The sequence below is a fragment of the Coregonus lavaretus genome (genome assembly GCF_964263955.1).
Source record: "Coregonus lavaretus genome assembly, chromosome: 4".
NCBI classification, from domain to species: Eukaryota; Metazoa; Chordata; class Actinopteri; order Salmoniformes; family Salmonidae; genus Coregonus; species Coregonus lavaretus.
In genome coordinates this window covers 155820-177089 of record NC_139991.1, presented here as the reverse complement: position 1 = coordinate 177089, position 21270 = coordinate 155820, and the positions used below count along the sequence as shown (strand labels likewise).

The 21270-nt window shown below is 42.9% G+C and overlaps 1 protein-coding gene across 1 annotated transcript in view; it reads right to left on the bottom strand.

Moving 5' to 3' along the window:
* Positions 1–21270, bottom strand: part of LOC311128331 (TOX high mobility group box family member 3-like) — a gene marked incomplete at its 5' end in the record, with an annotated part of 51605 nt that overhangs the window by 12302 nt on the left and 18033 nt on the right. Inside the window, 2 exons of the mRNA XM_084160440.1 lie at positions 1679–1921; positions 8887–8940. Of these exons, the coding sequence (XP_084016566.1) occupies positions 1679–1921; positions 8887–8940 (297 nt within the window). The remainder of the gene's footprint in view (positions 1–1678; positions 1922–8886; positions 8941–21270) is intronic.

The following is a 21270-nucleotide window of genomic DNA, read 5'->3' as shown; positions in this document are numbered from 1 at the left end:
CTCCCAGTGACAATGCCACGAGGCAAAGGAGCAGAAACCTCACATTCTTTCCCTGTAGTTTTAATAGAGTCTCCTCACAATCAGAGACATGAGCCATGCAAATGGTGTTAAAGGGGAATAATGTTGGAGAATCAAATCTAATCCTCTACCAAGTCGTGAGAACAGTCAGGACCGTAATTGTGTCAAGGTTCCGTTTCTTCTCCAGATGTAAAAAAGCTTAACTGACCATGAAATGAAAATTCTTTAGGCAAAAGCCTTCCGGGGCTCGCTTATGCAGCACAGATATTTTAAGAGCTGCAATTATTTTACATGCCAGCAGCATGGAAGGGAGGAAAAAAGGCTATAAAATGTTATAGTGCCTGCCCATATCGGAATGTAAATAAATATTCTGTAATATCATATGCGATTCACCATATGTGTGTGGGTTAAAAGGGGGGGGGGGGGGGGGGGGTCTGAAATACATTTTTACATAGATAATATGGCTAAAATGATCATTATATTTTTGCAGTTCACCAAAGAAAACACAGCATCAATATCATCATCTCTCTGCTTATAATTTTTTTCGCTTCCATATTTTCTTCCTAAATTAATCCCATATTACTGTAATAGTGTCAATGGAGTGACATTTCCATGTTTCCTCCTCAATGCATTTAATCCTCAATGGCATTTAAGAATTCTTTTTCTATCAACAATTTTTGAATCTATAACATAGAACTCTATCAACATAAAGAAACTGATTACCGGGTTCCGGAACCATTCCACATTCTCTCATCCACATCAATGGACAGGAAGGCTAAGCTGGAGATCCATTCATTGACTCCCTTTCTAAGTACTCACACTGAAAGGTTAATTCTAGTAGCATCGTGTTATTTAACCAAATAGAAAACCTGGGATTCTGAACTCAAACAAAGCTCTTTCTGTCAGTTGACTGAGTGCATTCAGGCTCTGAACATAACAGCATGTAGATAAAGGCCTGGAAACACATAATGCGACAGTGGAGGGGACAGGACAGAACAGAATGACGCATCAGCATCTACAGGACAGGATTTCTGGAACCAACATACATAATACTGTATATGGACCCATGAAACAGTGGCACTTTTTGGGGACCCACTTTAATCACTCCCAGGAGGGGAAAAAATACATTGTGCTATCATACCCATGATCCATTAATATATATTCCTATTACAAAGAAGGTTATTTTTGTAGGCTTTGTTTTTCCTTTATAAACCCAAACATTCAGTATTTACATACTGTGACCATTGTCTAGCTAGCATTGTGATACTATTCCATCCTCCAGCTTTATAAACGGGGCCAGATGCTGTGCCAGATGCAGTAACAACTGGAGGTGTGCACTGAGTGCAGAGAAGGTTACTCTATGGCCTAATAAAGGGTAAGGTATTCTCCTGGTACTCAGATCATACTGTAATGGTCACATGGGCTCTCCTGACCTGTTTATATGACAGCACCTTGATCCTGTACCCAAGTGTTGGTGCTTGGTACTCTATTTTCTCTGTACATGAACAAATCTGTCAGATTGACACCTTATGCACGCCCTCCCCTATAATTATTGAAGAGGTACATGACCCAATAGCACCTTGTACTTGGTGCTTATGCATATGACTGTAGTATCTATTAAACCCCTTTACCCTAAGTGTTGGTTCAGTCTAGTACTCACCAATGGCAGGCCGTTGATGCTGGAGAGCCCCTCCTGGTCCATGAGGTTGCGTGAGATGGTGATGGAGGGCAGCTCCAGGCTCTGAGGGGGGAACTGGGGGGTGAAGGGTCCCCTGTGCTGGAGCGGGTGCCCCGGGAAGGGGGAGTCCACGTCCGATAGGCCCAGGCCAGACTCTGTCTCTGGAGGAGGGGTGATGGGAGGGATCTCAAACTCCTCGTCTCCCAGGCTGGGGGTGTGGAATGTCTAGAGAGGAGATAGGGAGAGGGAAGAACACGGTCATTTCATTGGATTCATGTTCACGAATCAATACAGTTCATGTGTACTGTATAGGAAACTAGTAGTGAAAGTTGGCTGAGCGAGAAAAAGGAAGGAAAAGCACACTGTCACATCAATGGATTAATTGATGATCAGTGTATGTGTACTGTAGCTAGAGGCTTAGATACTTTATAGCAACATTTAGCTAAAATTATCTACAGATGTAGGATCTTAATTTGAGCCAATTTGCTACAGCAGGACAATAGTCCTGCAGCAACAGGAAATGTGAATTATTATGTGGATTATAATTAATGGAAAAATTGGCACATCCAATGTATCAGGTGCAGGACAGAAGGACGTATCAAAGAAAAAAGAAATGTCTGCAACTCTGGTATGATCCCAATGATCATGTTACATATTCTGTTTTTCCTTTGATTATAATTAATGGACATTTTTGTAGGGGTTGATAAATTTTTCGTAAGGGAAAATCTACTCTGAAAGTGTAAATTACAAACTTCTGAATCCTTTTTAAACCTCAAATACACAACACATTTAACATTTCCTGTTCAAATTAAGATCCTACATCTGTAACATGATCATTCTTATCTCTCATACCTGCATGAAGCATTCCTTTTAGGGATTTATTGTTTAAAGGAGTAGACGTGGAGTGGAGTGGTACTGACACTTGTCTATAACCATACATAGATGTAACATTTCTTAAAACCCATTAAAGTCCACTCTGAGCAAAGTACTGAGGGAAGAGGGGAAAACAGCAAATGCAAAAAAGCAAAGAAATCATGAGAGAGGAGAGGATACATGATAAAAGCCCCTTAATCTTAGGGATGGAAGATGTTGGGTCTGAAGTGCAGAGAAAATACATGTCACAGAGAGATGAGTTTAAAGAAAATGTTCAGAGAAATATTACGCTTGGCCAGAAGTGTTTCTCTTTGTTCCCCTTGCTTGAACCCTTAAATCTGCTCATCAAACAGTCTAATCCCTCAGCCTGCAGAATTCAAGCTTTTGGTCACACGTAATTAGCTTATTTGGATTCTTGGAGATAGTACGGACTGCTCTGCTCACCTACTGCTGGTCTTGTCTTCATCGGCACATTCCTTAAGCCACTCTGTAAAAGGCCAACGTATTCACATAGCGACCCACAATGACCACATCTGAGTTACATGCATATAAGACGCGCCACAATTGGATACAGCCACTACTAGCACGGCAGTCAAGTCTCTTTCCTCAATATCAAAGGTCTTAAGTCGAGTTGAAAAACGTCTTTCTGTTAGCTTTAGGTCAGTGTGTTGATATCAGTGTTAATACACTTTTTACCACGACAAGCTTAGATGGGAGGCAGAACAGAAGTCCATCAGCCTCTCTCTCTCTCTCTCTCTCTCTCTCTCTCTCTCTCTCTCTCTCTCTCTCTCTCTCTCTCACAGGCAATGAAAAAACCTAAGGCAGTGGCAGCAGAGGGAATATGCCAGCCTAGTCCTTGATTAGAGAGTATTAATGTTTCTGTTGCTTGCTTTAGCACACAGACACTTGAAACTAATTCACTGCATACTCAGGGCAGCTGTCTTGACAAGCACTGATGAATTCCAGAGGCAGAGACAGCTAATAGAGTTTTATTTTCCTGTTCCCCTAGTTTCAGACCACTTTTAAACTTTCTGATGCTTGTTTCACAGCTGTTCAATTAGTTCTCTCTGAAAGAGCCACTGCATGTTCATCACAGCTCTGGACTCTGGCTTAAGGCTTCCTCATGCTTCGGTTCGGCTGGTGCCTAGCAGAACTCAGCTAGGCGAACCAAACTAGTGTGCTCGCATACCTTCAATAGTACTAGTTAGTCCACCTTGAGACGCCGTAGCCAGTATACACTTCCTCAAAATAGTCAGAATTAATCTAAGATAACTAAAAAAATCTGTCATTAATTTTGATGTTTTTGCCAAGGAGATCATAGTCGCGCAATTCTACATCTAACTAGGTTGTTTGGTTTAGTATTTCTCAAGTGAACATAATGTGCATGAAAACCAGTCGTCTATCGTTGAATGACAACAAACACTTAATTGAACAATCCCTACTGTTGACCAATCACAGACGAAGGGGCATAGTTTCGGCTTGCCTCGAGAATTTTTTTTGTGTGTATTAACAGCTGAAAAAACCCTTGCCGAAGGCCAAAACAAAGAAATGTGTCACAAAATGTCATCATAATATATGCACAAAACTGTTCCGAACTGTTTCGGTTGGGAAGCATGCGGACGCCTTTATACTCTCTTAGAAAAATGGGTTCCAAAAGTGTTCTTTGGCTGTCCCCATTGGAGAAACCTTTTTGGTTCCAGGGAGAAGCCTTTTTGGTTCCACGTAGAACCCTTTTGGGTTCCATGTAGAACCCTCTGTGGAAAAGGTCCTACAGGGAACCCAAAAGTGTTCTCCTATGGGGACAGCCAAAGAACCGTTTTAGTTTAGCTCCTTTTTTTCTACGAGTGTATAGAAGATCAGGATAAATTACAGAAAGCTTTAAACTGAAACCATTTACTGTGCTCTACTCTACTACTGCCATCTTATTTCATGTTAACTCCACTGAAAAAGCACAGGAACATGTTTTGTCTCCATGCCTAACAATGAAAACACAAAGTGTTTAAAACATAAATACTTTAAAAAGGGAACTGTCATGACTCAACGGTGTAGAGCTACAGCCAGGGACACATGGCAGTGATCAAGAGAGAACATCATCATCACAGGCTTCATTACCAATCTGAACCTGTCATTAGAAAAGAATGATGTGCAGTATAAAGAGCCTCTCTGTTTGTTTGGCTGGTTTCACAGGCCTCAGAAGGATACTTTAGGGTTTAAGGGGAGGAAAAAAGGCCATCACCATTACATTCATTTGTATGACTCTCTGACCTTTTCATATGGGTACGACTTGCCAAGATCTGTGTGGAAGGCTGATGCATTGTGGCTTGAATTATAGTGGCAAGCAGGAGGAGGTTTGAGACAGCCTTCCCTTAGATGAAGGTGAGCTAAGGTGAGTTCCATTTTTATAGTAAAACAGAGCAAATGTGACTGTGACCTTTAAGATAAACAGACCTGCCCCTGGAGGGCAGGAATAGAGGAATGTTTTTATTTTATTTAAAAGTTTCTGCTAAATAGTGTAATGGAGGGAGGGAGGGAGGGAGGGAGGGAGGGAGGGAGGGAGGGAGGGAGGGAGGAGGAGAGGTGGAGGGAGAGAGGAAGTGCGATCGCTATCAACGGCTGTGGTTGTGTGCCTCGTCTCCCATCCTTAATGATGATCCAAATTAACATCTGCACGAGTGGGGAGCTGAAAATTGAGACATTAAGTTAGCTAAGGCTCGTCTGGGGTACGGAGGGAGTGTGTCAGCTGTCAGTGTAGGGCAGGCCTCTCTTCCTCAGGGACGAGGTGCCAGACTAGGAGTGCCTGTCTGCCTGGCTGCCTGGCTGGATGGATGGCTGGTGGAGCCCAGAGAGTAACACACTGTTACAGCGTTGCAGCACACTGCCTGGTGTCACTTCACATAAGGCCTGGCTAATTCTGCACCAGGAGCAGCTTAGAGGGGCTCTGATCTCAGATTAAGAGATGCACAATCAACTTCCTTCACATCAGCAGCCTGGTTATCCATTTAAATTGTTCTGAAAGCTCAGCACAGCCAAGTGCCAAGCAAGCCAGATGCTGGCTCCATGTTTGTGTGTGTGTCCATGTCGGTCACTGTGAATGTGTGTTGTGTCTGTTATGTGTAATGTGTGCGTGCGTGTGCATGTGTGACGGGTCGTTCCATGGGCAGGCGTAGGGTCCGATGGCATAGGGGGCAGAGCAGGGCTTGTAAGAGGAAGCTGAGGCCAGACCAGATTAATCCAGCATGTCTGGGCAGATGTGCAGGGAATCTCCCAGGCAGCCACAGAGCCCCAGTGCTGTATGATGTAGTGTGTTGTTAATACACAGCTAGCATTACGTGCCTGGTGAAAAGGCCTTTAGGTTTATGACAAACACATTGGCTCGCTGCTAAAGTGTTGACTATTGGAGCTAACAGGCAAGGATTATGGAAATGTTCAGGAAAAGCATGAGACGATTAATGCTTGAGTTTCAGATGCTTCTGATCTGATGTGCTTCTGTGAACCATCCAGGACTCCCATCTATCTCATATTCCATCTATCTAGAACCAGTATGGTGTTCTCACTCCCAATATCGAAGACAGCAGCAAGAAAAAGCTTTTGAGGCAATATCTCCAGCCTTTCAATAAACTTCTGTAATCCAATTCACTGATGCAATAACCAAGACTTGTTAAAGGCAGAGCCATGCAATTACTGAATATAATAGGCCCCGGGATCAATAGAGCCAGGATTGAGACTCCAGTTTCCAATATCTAGAGAGGCACAGGAGCATAAAGCTACTCAAATGATAACATCACGGTGGGCCAGCAATCAACATTTCAAATGTGTAACTATCTCGAATCCATTTCTACATAGATCATTACTCTTGTCTAATTTGATTGGAAGGGAGAAGTGATACCCACCGCTGAGTGGAATTGAATCCCGTTGTGCAGTATCATACTCTCTAAGGAGAGCAGTCAAGCCTCCCTGTTTGGATGTGTGTTTTAACAGGAGCACACCAAGGTCATCTTATCTCATTCTGTAAGTGCAGAAGGTAATAACACACCAGCCATCTACAGTAAATATCCAATATTATTTTATCTGTTGCATAAGACGTTTTGATTGATTTTGATACACAAGCCATCTACATATCCAATGTTATTTTATCTATTGGATAAGCATATTGGTTTATTTTGATACACTAGTCATCTAAGTATCTAATATTGTTTTATCTATTTGAATAAGCATATTGTCTTATTTAAAGATGTTCTCTGAGTTTGAGTATACCAGTGAGTAAATAGCCAGTAGTGTTTGTGTAGAGTGACTCATAACCCAGTGTTCCATATTATACAAGAGTTGCAAGAGAACTGGATGTTTCTTTTTTACAATTACCCTTAGCCTCAATTGTAATACACAATGTCTATGCAGAATGTAGTTGTATATATTTAGCTGCTGTCAAAGTCACTCATTAATCATGGAGCCAGATCCATTTTGGCTGGTGCTGGTACAGAAGCCTTCCCTTCCAGTGCACCCAGAGCCAAGGCCTGTCACATTAACTTGATTAATACAGCGTTACAGTGGAGAGAAATCTCATTTTAGTGTGAAATTACACAACTCATAGTGGAAAGTCACTTTAATTTCTCCTCAGTTCAGGTTACAAGAAACAATACTTCACACACTCCAATCCATTTTTCATTACAAAAAATAAATAATCTGTGCTCTGTCTGTGGTTACACTCAGACATGTTTTTATCTTTCTCTCTTTACACACACATACACACACACAAAACGTGGGCTGAAGTACAATGCCATCTGCGCCGTAACACTGGAAACAGTTGTTCCTTTTGATAAAATGCAAATGAGCTGCTTGGCTGTTCTATCAACTCTCCTGCCCTCCTCCACCAGCCCACCAGCCCCCACCCAGCCAGTCCAGCCACACTGGGCTTTCACAGCGTGGGCTGAACGCTCTCCGAACAGCTTGTGATGGCGTGGCCTCGACTCGCCTCACCACAGTGGGCCTCAGCCATAGAAGTAGAGTTACTAGATTGAGTAAAAAAAAGCCCCTTAGACCATGGCACACTGAGTTGCATGAGGATGACGGTTCTAGTAATTCTATTTCTTTGGCCTCAGCAGCCCCTGGACATGGAGGATGGATGCACCCAGTTTGAGCAAATGTGTTGGCAAATTAAACATCTCCCTATAAGACTCTATTAAGGCTTTGTGGTCGGGTCAGTCTGTGCAGACTCTGCTGTACTGTAACTGCTTGACTGAGTAGCATCACCATTGAGCTAACGAGTTAAGAAACTATAGCTTTCTCAACCGTGTGATGTGTAACATTACAAAGGCATCTATTTTCCTCTTTTCTATGGCAATACTGTGGTTGCTTGGTACATGGTTGAGAGAGCAGGCTAGATCACTCTCTCTTTAGACAGCATGATGGTACACTAAACAGTATGAGATTCCCCTGTTTTGAACTACTGTGGATGGATGATGGGTATTTTTGGTGCTCTTCTCCCTAATGACAGGGCAGGAGAGAGGGTGGAGGTCGACTACACTGGTATATTTAGCACACTGTTGAATCCTCAGTCGCCAACGCTCAGAGGGACATGAAATGTGAGTTCAGCAGCTCAGCAGAAGTAGTCCCAAACCTACTCTATGTGTCCTTACCATAACATACACAGATCATTCAGACACTTCTAAAGTCATGCCACATGACATTCAAGGCATTGGAACTGCCAGGCAAGACAGAGAGTGGTTTTGTGAGTGATGGCACGTGTTTCTCCTCAGGCTCCTTGATCATGTCTTTGAACACGAGGGAAAACAGCTGTTTACATCCCTACCTTTCTGACACGTCACCTTGGCTTGCTGAGTGCTATCAAGCTAGACACATCACAAGGCTTTCAGAAGAGACTGCTCTATATTGAACTTGACTAATCTTACTATCGATCTATGCAGGGTCTTGCGTCAGTATGAAGCAATTTAACAGCAATACAACAGAGCCTTACTCGATGTTAAAAACAATTGTAGCCTATAATTGACTATAACTTGTACTGTATGTCAGTCCACTGTCGGACAAATAGTAGTTGTTATCTTTGACATCTGATTCATTAATAATAATAATAATATGCCATTTAGCAGACGCTTTTATCCAAAGCGACTTACAGTCATGTGTGCATACATTTTTACGTATGGGTGGTCCCGGGGATCGAACCCACTACCCTGGCGTTACAAGCGCCATGCTCTACCAATTGAGATACAGAGGACCACATTGACTTCCCTACATCTCCATTATTGGCCTTGACATGATCAGAACGTGGAGAAGGGATCAGAATGTGGAGAAGGGATACTTACATCACCACCACCAGCGACATCTGCCATGTTCATGTAGTTGTTGTTGTTGGCAAACTGCAAAAGAAGAGAACAGATCATCATTATACCTCTGGCTTCGTACCAAGATGATGTCAAATCAGTGTCACATAGATATTTCCTTTCACAGATCCATTCGATTAGTGTCACTTGCGTTTAAGTTTTTCACATTTACGTGTTGAGTTTACTCCTAGTTGTTTCTGCTTGGGTGAGTAATTTCTGCTCTATTGTCACGTAGTAGAAAGATGTCTTTCGAGAGGCTGTAGCCAATTCACTGCAAGGTAATGAAAATCTGGGCCGGCTATTCATGCCTTATGGGATGGTAATTAAGCATGGGTTTGCATCACAAAGCAAAGTATCAAGATGCTCTGGCAGGTTATTAACTTCAAGTAACCCAAGGGAGGAGGACGCTGCCAAGGAACAAAAACAAGATGGTGGGAGAGTACCAGGACATGGAGCGGTTGTGTTTTTTTGGATTGGTGAAAGGCAAACATGAGTGGAGGGGTAAGTGTAGCTAGATGAGCTATTAAAAAATGTGTCCTTTAGTTTAGTTTAGTTAAAAAATAGCAACAGCGCTGTGTTTTGCGTTCATGACGCGCCCCTTGAACCCACACACAAGGCCCTCCTAGCAAAATGGCTGCCACTTCCTTTCTTCTGAGACACAAGCGTGCTGACAGGTAGGAACAATGGGACACAGAATGAAGAATTATGCACTAGCAGCTGGGCCCTGGAGCACAATGCACCTCTCTGTGACCAGGCTACAGCAGCAGCACAAGCCCCACAAACCCCAGCCTACACAGGGCAGGGAGGAAGAGGGGAAGAGGGTTGTGTCTTCATGTGTCCTACCTCCGTGAGACACTTTCCCCATTCGCACAAAGCACTGGAATAATTGCCTTTTGTGTATTTATTACAAAGTAATTCTAGTGAAACATTATGAATGCGGAACAACTCAAATTTTCTTATCTTTAGCGGAAGCCAAACAATAGTGGAAACAAATTAAGATCAGAGCGAGAGGAGAAGTGCATCAATTTATTTTCCAGTCCTTTGTTTTTTCTCCCCTGGTTTTCTTGTGAGTGGTTAGTATGCGAATGTAATTACCGAAAGAACTGCGGCTAATCAACTGCGAATGGTATCCATTAATTAGCCTATGCCTTGGAGAGAGAGTGTGTAGAATCAGCAGCAATGTTAACAGTGTAATGCACCAATGAGAAGGGAAGCCACAAGCCCCACTAGCAGTTGGCAAAGCAGGTGGTTTGATACACTCAACACAACCCGTTTGCAGACCTCTTTACCTGGAGCTGTCCCACTGAACTGCATCTGAGCTGAGCACTAGGGTTCAAACACACACACACACACACACACACACACGCCACAGAGAGTTGGAGATAACCTCAACTGTGGAATATCTGTCGATAAGGAGTGGTCCTCCCTTCCCCCTCTGTACTTTCAGACCTGACATGGCCAGGGTACATCAGGCATTCTGAGAAGCACACACACACACACACACACACACACACGTCTGGCATTCTGAGCTGCACTCGGCAAGTAATTAACCTCAACGCAGCCTGGGCTTATCTGTGAAGTGTTAGACTGTCCCCTTCTTCTTTTAGATTACAAATTGAAGTCTCAGAGATATCCCTCTCTGTTGAAACACAGGCAACATTGTGTTAATGTGGGGAGAGATAGAAGGGTTTTGTGCAGTGCTACCTCTGTTCCTAACCCCCCTGGGTTTATTCTGGAGAGTGAGACATTAGGGGGTGAATAAACAATAGCTCTGGAACCAAGAGAACTCTCTGAACATTCTGGGAAAATGGAGCGGGAACATAAGGATCTAAGGATGTGAATACATCATTTTGTTGTTATTGTGGGCTCTCTAATGGCAAGAACTGATGCGGAGGTAGGCTATGTCATCCCAGAGCATGCAGGCAGGTTTGAGTGGGTTGGTTGTCAGTGTATAGTTATTCATTAACATCATCAACATCCAACCATTTCCCAATGCAATTACTATCTGCAATATACAGATGTAGGATCTTAATTTGATCATTATTTTGTTGCTGAATAGTTTTCTGTGCCGCAGAATATGCAGATGAGCTTCATGATCTACATGAATTCACTGAAAACACGCACTAACACGCAGTTATATTAACAGTATTCCACTTTTCATGTAGTCTCATTTTGACACGCTAATAGCCTAACCACCGATCAAGCAACATTATGGACTAGACATTAAAATCCTGTTGCAGCAAGATTATTTTGCTGCAACAACACAGGTCAAATTAAGATCCTATATATGTAACCTACCGCCTCTGTGGTGTGTGCTCCCAACACATGGTGAACCTATACCTCAATAATACTGTATGTACACTACCGGTCAAAGGTTTTAGAACACCTACTCATTCAAAGGTTTTTCTTTATTTTTACTATTTTCTACATTGTAGAATAATAGTGAAGACATCAAAACTATGAAATAACACATATGGAATCATGTAGTAACCAAAAAAGTGTTAAACAAATCAAAATATATTTTATATTTGAGATTCTTCAAATAGCCAACCTTTGTGTGTGTTGTGACAAGGTAGGGGGGTATACAGAATATAGTCCTATTTGGTAAAAGACAAAGTCCATATTATGGCAAGAACAGCTCAAATAAGCAAAGAGAAACGACAGTCCATCATTACTTTAAGACATGAAGGTCAGTCAGTACGGAACACTTCAAGAACTTTGAACGTTTCTTCAAGTGCAGTCGCTATGATGAAACTGGCTCTCATGAGGACTGCCACAGGAATGGAAGACCCAGAGTTACCTCTGCTGCAGAGGATCAGTTCATTAGAGTTACCAGCCTCAGAAATTGCAGCCCAAATAAATGCTTCACAGAGTTCAAGTAACAGACACATCTCAACATCAACTGGTCAGAGGAGACTGTGTGAATCAGGCCTTCATGGTCGAATTGCTGCAAAGAAACCACTACTAAAGGACACCAATAAGAAGAAGAGACTTGATTGGGCCAAGAAACATGAGCAATGGACATTAGACCGGTGGAAATGTGTCCTTTTGTCTGGAGTCCAAATTTGAGATTTTTGGTTCCAACCGCCGTGTATTTGTGAGACACGATGTGGGTGAACGGATGAGCTCACTTAACCAGCATGCCTACCACAGCTTTCTGCAGCGATACGCCATCCCATCTGGTTTGGCCTTAGTGGGACTATCATTTGTTTTTCAACAGGACAATAACCCAACACACTTCCAGGCTGTGTAAGGGCTATTTTACCAAGAAGGAGAGTGATGGAGTGCTGGATCAGATGACCTGGCCTCCATAATCCCCCGACCTCAACCAAATTGAGATGGTTTGGGACCGCAGAGTGGGACCGCTGAGTGAAGGAAAAGCAGCCAACAAGTGCTCAGCATATTGAACTCCTTCAAGACTGTTGGAAAAGCATTCCATGTGAAGCTGGTTGAGAGAATGCCAAGAGTGTGCAAAGCTGTCATCAAGGCAAAGGGTGGCTATTTGAAGAATCTCAAATATAAAATATATTTTGATTTGTTTAACACTTTTTTGGTTACTACATGATTCCATATGTGTTATTTAATAGTTTTGATGTCTTCACCATTATTCTAAAATGTAGAAAATAGTAAAGAAGATAAATGTAGATAAAGAAAAACCCTTGAATGAGTAGGTGTTCTAAAACTTTTGACCGGTAATGTACATATCGTGGTCCTCTGTAGCTCAGCTGGTAGAGCACGGCGCTTGTAACGCCAAGGTAGTGGGTTCAATCCCCGGGACCACCCATACACAAAAATGTATGCACGCATGACTGTAAGTCGCTTTGGATAAAAGCGTCTGCTAAATGGCATATTATATTATTATTATTATATCAGAGAACAAATCCATGTAAATACAAATACCACGCTCTAAGGTGAGACAATAGGATAACAACCAACAACAATTGATGCTGGCCTGAGTTCCAGTAAATAGCTTCAGAGAAAACACTGCAACAAGGAAAGGCCATTAATTATTAGTGTGAAACTCTTTAGGAAGACTGCTTATTTCCATGAGGTGTGTTTTATTGTGCTTCCAGTTCGAGGGCCCATTGGGTACAGGTCCAACTCTCCTCTGAGAATTATACTTTATCCCAAATGGCACCCTATGCCCTATGTAGTGCACTACTTTTGATCAAAACCATATGGGCCCTGGTCACGAGCAGTGCACTATAAAAGGAATAGGGTGCCATTTGGGACACATTTTTAGTCTCTCACCAACACCATTGGAAATAGTCCCCAGCCACCAGTATCAATCTTGACCATTAAGAGCTCTACCCTACCGTGCCAGTCGCTTGGCCACGGCCTCAGTGGACAACGAGTAGCAACATGAGCGGATCTTGTTATTGTTATATTGTTGCTCCCAATTCATTTTGGTGGAACGCCGGCGTTTAATGTTCATGTTTCACGGCCGGCCCTGATTGAGTCAAATGCCAGATGAAATTAAGTGTGATTGGAAGGACTGTGCAGCTGACGGCAGAGCCTGCACTAAAATGGGTCAGAGCAGACAATGAGCGCTCTGTAATTAAAATGATGAGATGAGCAGGATGGATGAACAAATTCTGCCTGCTACAGCCCTCGTTAGAGCAAAACCAAACCACGCTATGTTCCACGCAAGCTTTTTGGCAGCAGTGAAATCTGCCACTGCTGGAACTATGATTGTCTGGGGTATTATCACTCGAACATGACAGGGTAAATGTTACAGAAATGTTATCATGGGGTGTTCTTACAGGAACCAGGGAACTGGGGTGAAAGATCTGTAGGAACATAAGAGCACAGCAGCAACAGGCCAGACAAAGCTGTGACAAAGCATTAGCCAGCCCTGCACATCCAAGCTCCAAGCTCAGCATATTTGGAAAAACAAGTGATGTCTCTCTTTCCCTCTCCCAATCTCACTTTCTCTCTCATTCTCTCTCTCTATCTCCTAAAGGCTCTATCTGGCAGAGGGGAACAAGTAGCAGTAGAGTATAGCTTTAAAATAGCCTTGGGATAGGAGGCTTTTATTAATAGAGTGGATCCATGGCCAAAGGAGCTCTGTGTAACACGAGCCTCGACGGTGTGAGAACGACAGAGCAAACCCACTGATTGACTGGCCATCTACCTAGTGTTTTCACTCCCAGCCACTTCTTCTCTATCTGCACCAGCAGCACATTTCTTTCTTCAATAAATGTTTCAGAGAAGAGAGAATTAAAGAGCTTACATGATCCTGATCCTGCCGTGAAAAGACTGTAAAGGCCGTACTGTCTGGGAAAACACTCATAGAGAGAGACAGAAAAGCATTAAGCTTTCCTCACAGTGAATCAGATGAAGAGATTAATTCATATTTCTCTCTGTGTTGTGAGGAGGGAAAGAATACCCAATCCTTTGCCATTGGCAGTCTTCTCTCACATTATAGTGCTATGATGATCTTTTGTGAGAGCTGGAAGAGGAGGAGGGGAGATTGTGGCTCTTCACATCTTAATTTGCTGAGATGCATTTACTTTCTCCATGTACTGTAAATACCATAGTAGTTCATCGGTTTGTTTTTATTTGGCAAGACTTTCCACCCAGTAACTTGTATTAGGATCTTTTACTTCACATTTTCCTGTATGCTTATATATTTACAAACGGATATTCTGCCAAGAGTCTATCCACAAGCAGGTACATTTGATACCCCTCGTAAAGCCATTGTATGACTGATACCAGTGTCATTTCAATACTAGATTTCCAACCTGCCAGGATCTTATAACCATAGTTCAAGAATATTCGTATGAAAATATGTCAGATGGGAAATAAGCTGTTGGCAGCTATTATACCAAACACTATTATTTCAACCCCAGGGCAAACACAATATTACACCAGTATGACCCCATCTAACCCCCAGTATGAGGTAGGAACCAAACTGATCCTATCAGTAAACATGGGAAGGACAAGTTAAACCCACAATTATGCCTTGAGAGCCTCTGTTGGCCAACTGTCATATGATGATGCTCATAAATAAGATATACAATAAGATAACTGTGTGGTATTGTCAGCTTGGACTGTTGTGCTGGTCTGGTCACCATACAGTCCAGATTCACAAGAGCATGAACAGAGAGCAAAGACATCGAAAACATAATTTTCTAAGAATAAATCAAGTAATTCTTTCCGCTTAAGTCATGGACTGTAAAATTCCATACTAAATTGAATACAAAGGGTCTAGAATGATATCTTCCTTTTCCATCTGCACTTTAGACAGTTCCAAAGGTGACTCTCATGAATAAATCAAAGTGAAATGACCTCACAATAAGTGATTGGCCATGTCACAAATATCCAGAGAAGAATGAGAATAAATAAAACAATGTTTACTCTGTGATGGACGAGACACAGACTGAGCAGAATACAGGCTACTTAGGTTACACAATAACATCCAAAGCCACAGTATCAGTCCCCGCTTGACAGTAGGTAAGCACCTTGGCCGTGTTCCTCCTCCCTCCTCCTCACAGAAACACCAAAAACGAATTCAATCAAGAGCAGACATTTGCCAGAAACATACCAGCTGCTGACAAGCAATTGTACAGTTCAGCTATGAGCTCAGTAATCACAGCATAGCCTAGCCTCTGTTCTCCAGAACATGATGCTTGTGCTAATGTGTTCTCCAGTCCAGTCATCTTTCTGTAAGAAGGATAAAACACCAGTCAACTTGCAACTACACTACGCCTCCAGTTCAGTCCAGAGTATAAACACAAGTAATTTGCTCTGTTGTTTTTTTTCTTTTAATATTTCCATTAAGATGCCAGCTACTGTAGCTTTGGGCCTTTCATTTAGCAGAAGGGGAGGAGACCAAGACTAGCAACACAAACGGAACACTTTCCTTTCCGCCCAACCTCTACCAGGCCAGTTGCAGCTTGGGTAAACACCAATCTCTGATTCCCTGGGTCCTCCTCACCAAATACACGCTCATTTACCACCCAATTCAGCGTAAACAGTCTGCAGCTGGACCCTCCTGTGATTATAGGGGCTATTCACGCCCAGCATGCCCCCATACATGCAGTGCCAAGCTGACACATATAGATATATATATATTTCACCCTATGTGTTCAGCAGTCAATTTGTAAAGCGACTCCAGTGCACAGCGTGTCCACACAGTCAGCTCACAAGCTGTGTTCTGATCTGCAGGAAGAATCGATCGGTAATTCAGTTTAAAGCTAAAATCATTACTCCCACAGCACAGCACAGACCGTTCCCTCCCATAAGAACTGACTGCTGGTCCAGGACTACACAAGAAGTAACATTAATCTCTCTCTCTCTCTCTCTCTCTCTCTCTCTCTCTCTCTCTCTCTCTCTCTCTCTCTCTCTCTCTCTCTCTCTCTCTCTCTCTCTCTCTCTCTCTCTCTCACTATCCTTGGGCATTATCCAGATTTTCATACCTTCATACTGACCATGTGACATCCCAGAATATTCAGTAATACCGGCAATGAACACAAGGGGCACTATTTCAATCCTCACTGAGTCTCTGTAATCCAAAGGTTAGCAATGCTAACAAGTACATGTAACATCCCATAGAGTATGCTAACTAAATGCTAATGGGCGTATTGCGAATATTTTATACAGTCTCTCTTATTTGCAGGACAGACATCCCAAAAAATGCTACTCACAGTTTGTTGCACGCACAAAACAAAAATTAGACAGTAAGGCTCCAGGAGGGGATTCTCTGCTGTTACCAATCTTAGCTTGATTTTGGAAGAAGCTAACCACTTAGCTAGATCGCTAACTAGTTACTAAATTAGCACAACTGCAGAGCATTTAGAACATTTTAGACAGTTAACTTAATAGTTATATGATATCTAGCTGCCAAACATTTAGTTGTGAATTCCATTCTGTAACTTGATCACCTGGCGCATGCTGCAAAACAGTGAGCTCTAGTCTCTGGTCGTTGTGTGCTTGTAAACAATCACCACGTGACTGGGGACTATAATGAAAAATTATGTGACAGGTGAAATGAAGAACGCGATCTTCTTTATCTCCTAACGTATTGCACAAGTTGACTGTAGGTATTTAATTAAAAAGTATCTACAAATATTCAAATGTATTAAAAAATGTTTCAATGGTATTGACGGTATTGAAAAACCATCCTGTGGCTATTTCCAAATACCCCGGTATACAGTATATACGGTATACCATTCAAGCCTATCCCTCACCCCTCACTAGATTAAAACGGTGCAGTAGAACAGGTCTGAGAGAGAAAGGCATGGTGTTATCATAAGTCTGGATCTAACAGATGACAGTTTTATTCAGTCTGTGTCCTGATTGTCTCTCTCTTTAACAGCCTGTCCTCCTGCATTGGTTACATCCCAAATAGCATACTATTCCATAGGGCTCTGGTCAAATGTAGTGCACTACATAGGAAATAGGTGCTATTTGGAACATGCCCATTGTGTCGTCAGTCTGCCATGTTTGCTTTAATAAATCTGGACCAGACCTGATGGAATTGTTTAACCCCATGCTGAGAAATCAACATGGCTATAAAATACCACATGTTCACTGTTCACTTATACTCTACCAGTGTTTGATGTCTTGTGTCCCAAATAGCACCCTATTACCTATATAGCAGTACTTTTGACCAGAACCCTATGGGCCCTGGTCAAAAGTAGTGCATTATGTAGGGGATAGGGTCCCATTTGGGAAGCAACCTCGTGGAGTTGAGTGTATCAGTAAAATTGAGTTTCAGGTCTCAGGTGCAGGTGCCCTCAGAAAGACTTCATGGGCATAAAGATTTTGTGTACGCTCACTTTAACGTATATGAAAGATACAGTGCCAAGGGGGCTCTCTCTGAAATGTGAGAGCGCCTAATATAGATGTGTCTATTTGGGACGGGAGTTAAACCTAAGTAGGGCCTCCCAGGTACTATGTTACAGTACACAGCATAACTAAGAACATTACTGCTTTCTTGTTCCTGGCTTAAGAAACATCAGCTACACTTGGAAACAAACTGAAGTGGTAAATTAAGAAAATAAAGGAAATGAGATTGAATGATTTTATAGTGTGCTTTGCTTTAATGTTTCTTCTCTGGGCCAGCTTGTTTTCATAGTGTTGAGAGACAGACTGTAAGTAAAAGTCTGAGGTTAGCGACGCAGACATCTTTTGTCACGTTCTCTGCAGAGCGAACAGAACAAACACTAGGCCGAGGAGAGTTGTGGTTTGGTTCCGTATGACGGCCAGTGCTAAAGGTAGCTACATTTGTCTTGTTATTACTCCTGTGTCACATATTCACTGTTGGGCAAACATTTTCCCTACAACTCAAACCATGCTTGATCTGTTTCAGGAATATGGAATATGTGGATAAATAGGCTGTATCAACCAACCACATGTTTGGAATTATGATGACGCAAAGCTACTTCCATTACAATCAAAACAATTCACAAAGTATGTCAGAAATTCACTGGATCTGTGATAGATACATGCCAAAACCTCAAAACTGTAGTTGATATCAACAGAATAATGACCAAAAGCATCTGTTCTAGCACTAGGCCTACATGGACTTGTGTCCTTAGCCTGGGTCCAATCCAGCTAGTCTACATACTATGTAGATGTACCACGCTCTCCTCTTCTCCACTTACCACTGAGTCTGGTCTGGTCCAAACTCTCCAGAGCAAATCCTAACAGAAAGCAGTAGCTGAATTAGGGGTTTCATCTTTGATCTAGCCATTGGCCCGCGGCCACAAGGGGCTTAGGGCTGAGGAGAGGAGTATATGGCCTCAGAAACATGGGGAAGCTTTCCCACAATGTCTGCTGTTAGCAGCACAGACACAGACACACAAGTTATGAAAGGCCCAGTGCCGTCAAAAATGTGATTTCCCTGTGTTTTAAATACACTACATGACCAAAGGTATGTGGACACCTGCTCGTCAAACATCTCATTCCAAAATCATGGCATTAATATGGAGTTGGTCCCCCCTTTGCTGCTATAACAGCCTCCACTCTTCTGAGAAGGCTTTCCACTAGATGTTGGAACATTGCTGCAGGGACTTGCTTCCATTCAGCCATAAGAGCATTAGTGAGGTCGGGCACTGATGTTGAGCGATTAGGCCTGGCTCGCAGTTGGCATTCCAATTCATCCCAAAGGTGTTCGATGGGGTTGAGGTCAGGGCTCTGTGCAGGCCAGTCAAGTTCTTCCACATCAATCTCGACAAACCATTTCTATATGGACCTCGCTTTGAGCACGGAGCATTGTCATGCTGAAACTGGAAAGGGCCTTCCCCAAACAGTTGCCACAAAGTTGGAAGCACAGAATCGTCTAGAATGTCATTGTATGCTGTAGCGTTAAGATTTCCCTTCACTACAACTCAGGGGCCTAGCCCAAACCATGAAAAACAGCCCCAGACCATTATTCCTCCTCCACCAACCTGTACAGTTGGCACTATGCATTGGGGCAGGTAGCGTTCTCCTGGCATCCACCAAACCCAGATTTGTCCGTCGGACTGCCAGATGGTGAAGCGTGATTCATCACTCCAGAGAATGCGTTTTCACTGAGTCCAATGGCGGCCAGCTTTACACCGCTTGGCATTGGGCATGGTGATCTTAGGCTTGTTATGCGGCTGCAATAACAGCACCTCCAGTTGACCGGGGCTGCTCTAGCAGGGCAGAAATTTGACGACATGACTTGTTGGAATGGTGGCATCCTATGACGGGGCCACCTTGAAAGTCACTGAGCTCTTCAGTAAGGCCATTCTACTGCCAATGTTTGTCTATGGAGATTGCATGGCTGTGTGCTCGATTTTATACACCCGTCAGCAACGGGTGTGGCTGAAATAGCCAAATCCAATAATTTGAAGGGGTGTCCACATACTTTTGTATATATAGTGTATATACAGTATTTCCACACTATGAGGTTGGAATAATACTGTGAAATTGTGAAAATTATGTTAATGCCCTTTTAGTGTAAGAGCTGTTTGAAAAGACCGCCTGAAATTTCAACCTGTTGTGGTGGATGGAGTTTTAGCCTGCTTGGTGACATCACCAGGTGGTAAATTAATTAATAGACCAATAAGAAAGAGAGTTCCAAACCTCTCTGCCAATAACAGCTAGTTTTCAGTTTTTTACCATTTAAATTTAAAACAATCACAGTAAGGTACTTAATCAAATCAAATCAAATTGTATTTGTCACATGCGCCGAATACAACAGGTGTAGACGTTACAGTGAAATGCTTACTTACAAGCCCTTAACCAACAATGCAGTAAGCCCTTAATCAACAATGCAGTTTTAAGAAAGAATACCTAAAAAAAAAATGAAATAAAAGTAACAAATAATTAAAGAGCAGCAGCTATATACAGGGGATACCGGTACCGAGTCAATGTGCGGGGGCACCAGTTAGTCGAGGTAATTGAGGTAATATGTACATGTAGGTAGAGTTATTAAAGTGATAATAAACAGAGAGTAACAGCAGCGTAAAAGGGGGGGGGGGGCTATGCAAATAGTCTGGGTAGCCATTTGATTAGATGTTCAGGAGTCTTATGGCTTAGGGGTAGAAGCTGTTTAGAAGCCTCTTGGACCTAGACTTGGCGCTCCGGTACCGCTTGCCGTGCGGTAGCAGAGAGAACAGTCTATGACTAGGGTGGCTGGAGTCTTTGACAATTTTTAGGGCCTTCCTCTAACACTGCCTGGTATAGAGGTCCTGGATGGCAGGAAGCTTGGCCCCAGTGATGTACTGGGCCGTACGCACTACCCTCTGTAGTGCCTTGCGGTCGGAGGCCGAGCAGTTGCCATACCAGGCAGTGATGCAACCAGTCAGGATGCTCTCGATGGTGCAGCTGTAGAACCTTTTGAGGATCTGAGGACCCATGCCAAATCTTTTCAGTCTCCTTAGGGGGAATAGGTTTTGTTGTGCCCTCTTCACGACTGTCTTGTGGTGCTTGGACCATGTTAGTTTGTTGGTGATGTGGACACCAAGGAACTTGAAGCTCTCAACCTGCTCCACTACAGCCCTGTTGATGAGAATGGGGGCGTGCTCGGTCCTCTTCTTTTTCCTGTAGTCCACAATCATCTCCTTTGTCTTGATCACGTTGAGGGAGAGGTTGTTGTCCTGGCACCACACGGCCAGGTCTCTGACCTCCTCCCTCTGGTGGATGGAGTTTTGGCCTACCCAGAAATGATTTGATATTGAGATAAAAACGGCTGCATTTGACCTTTAAGGAAATGACATGAGAGCAGTCGAAGTCAGCTTGGTGGTGGTGTTGTCTTACATTCGCATCTAAACCTTGAATGTCTACATGCTGTTTACTTTGGGACAGCTTTGAAGTAACTCCAGCTCCAAGATGCTATCAGAGGTGCAGATTTAAACCAGGGTTACTTTTACTGCACTCTCTGGTCTATGG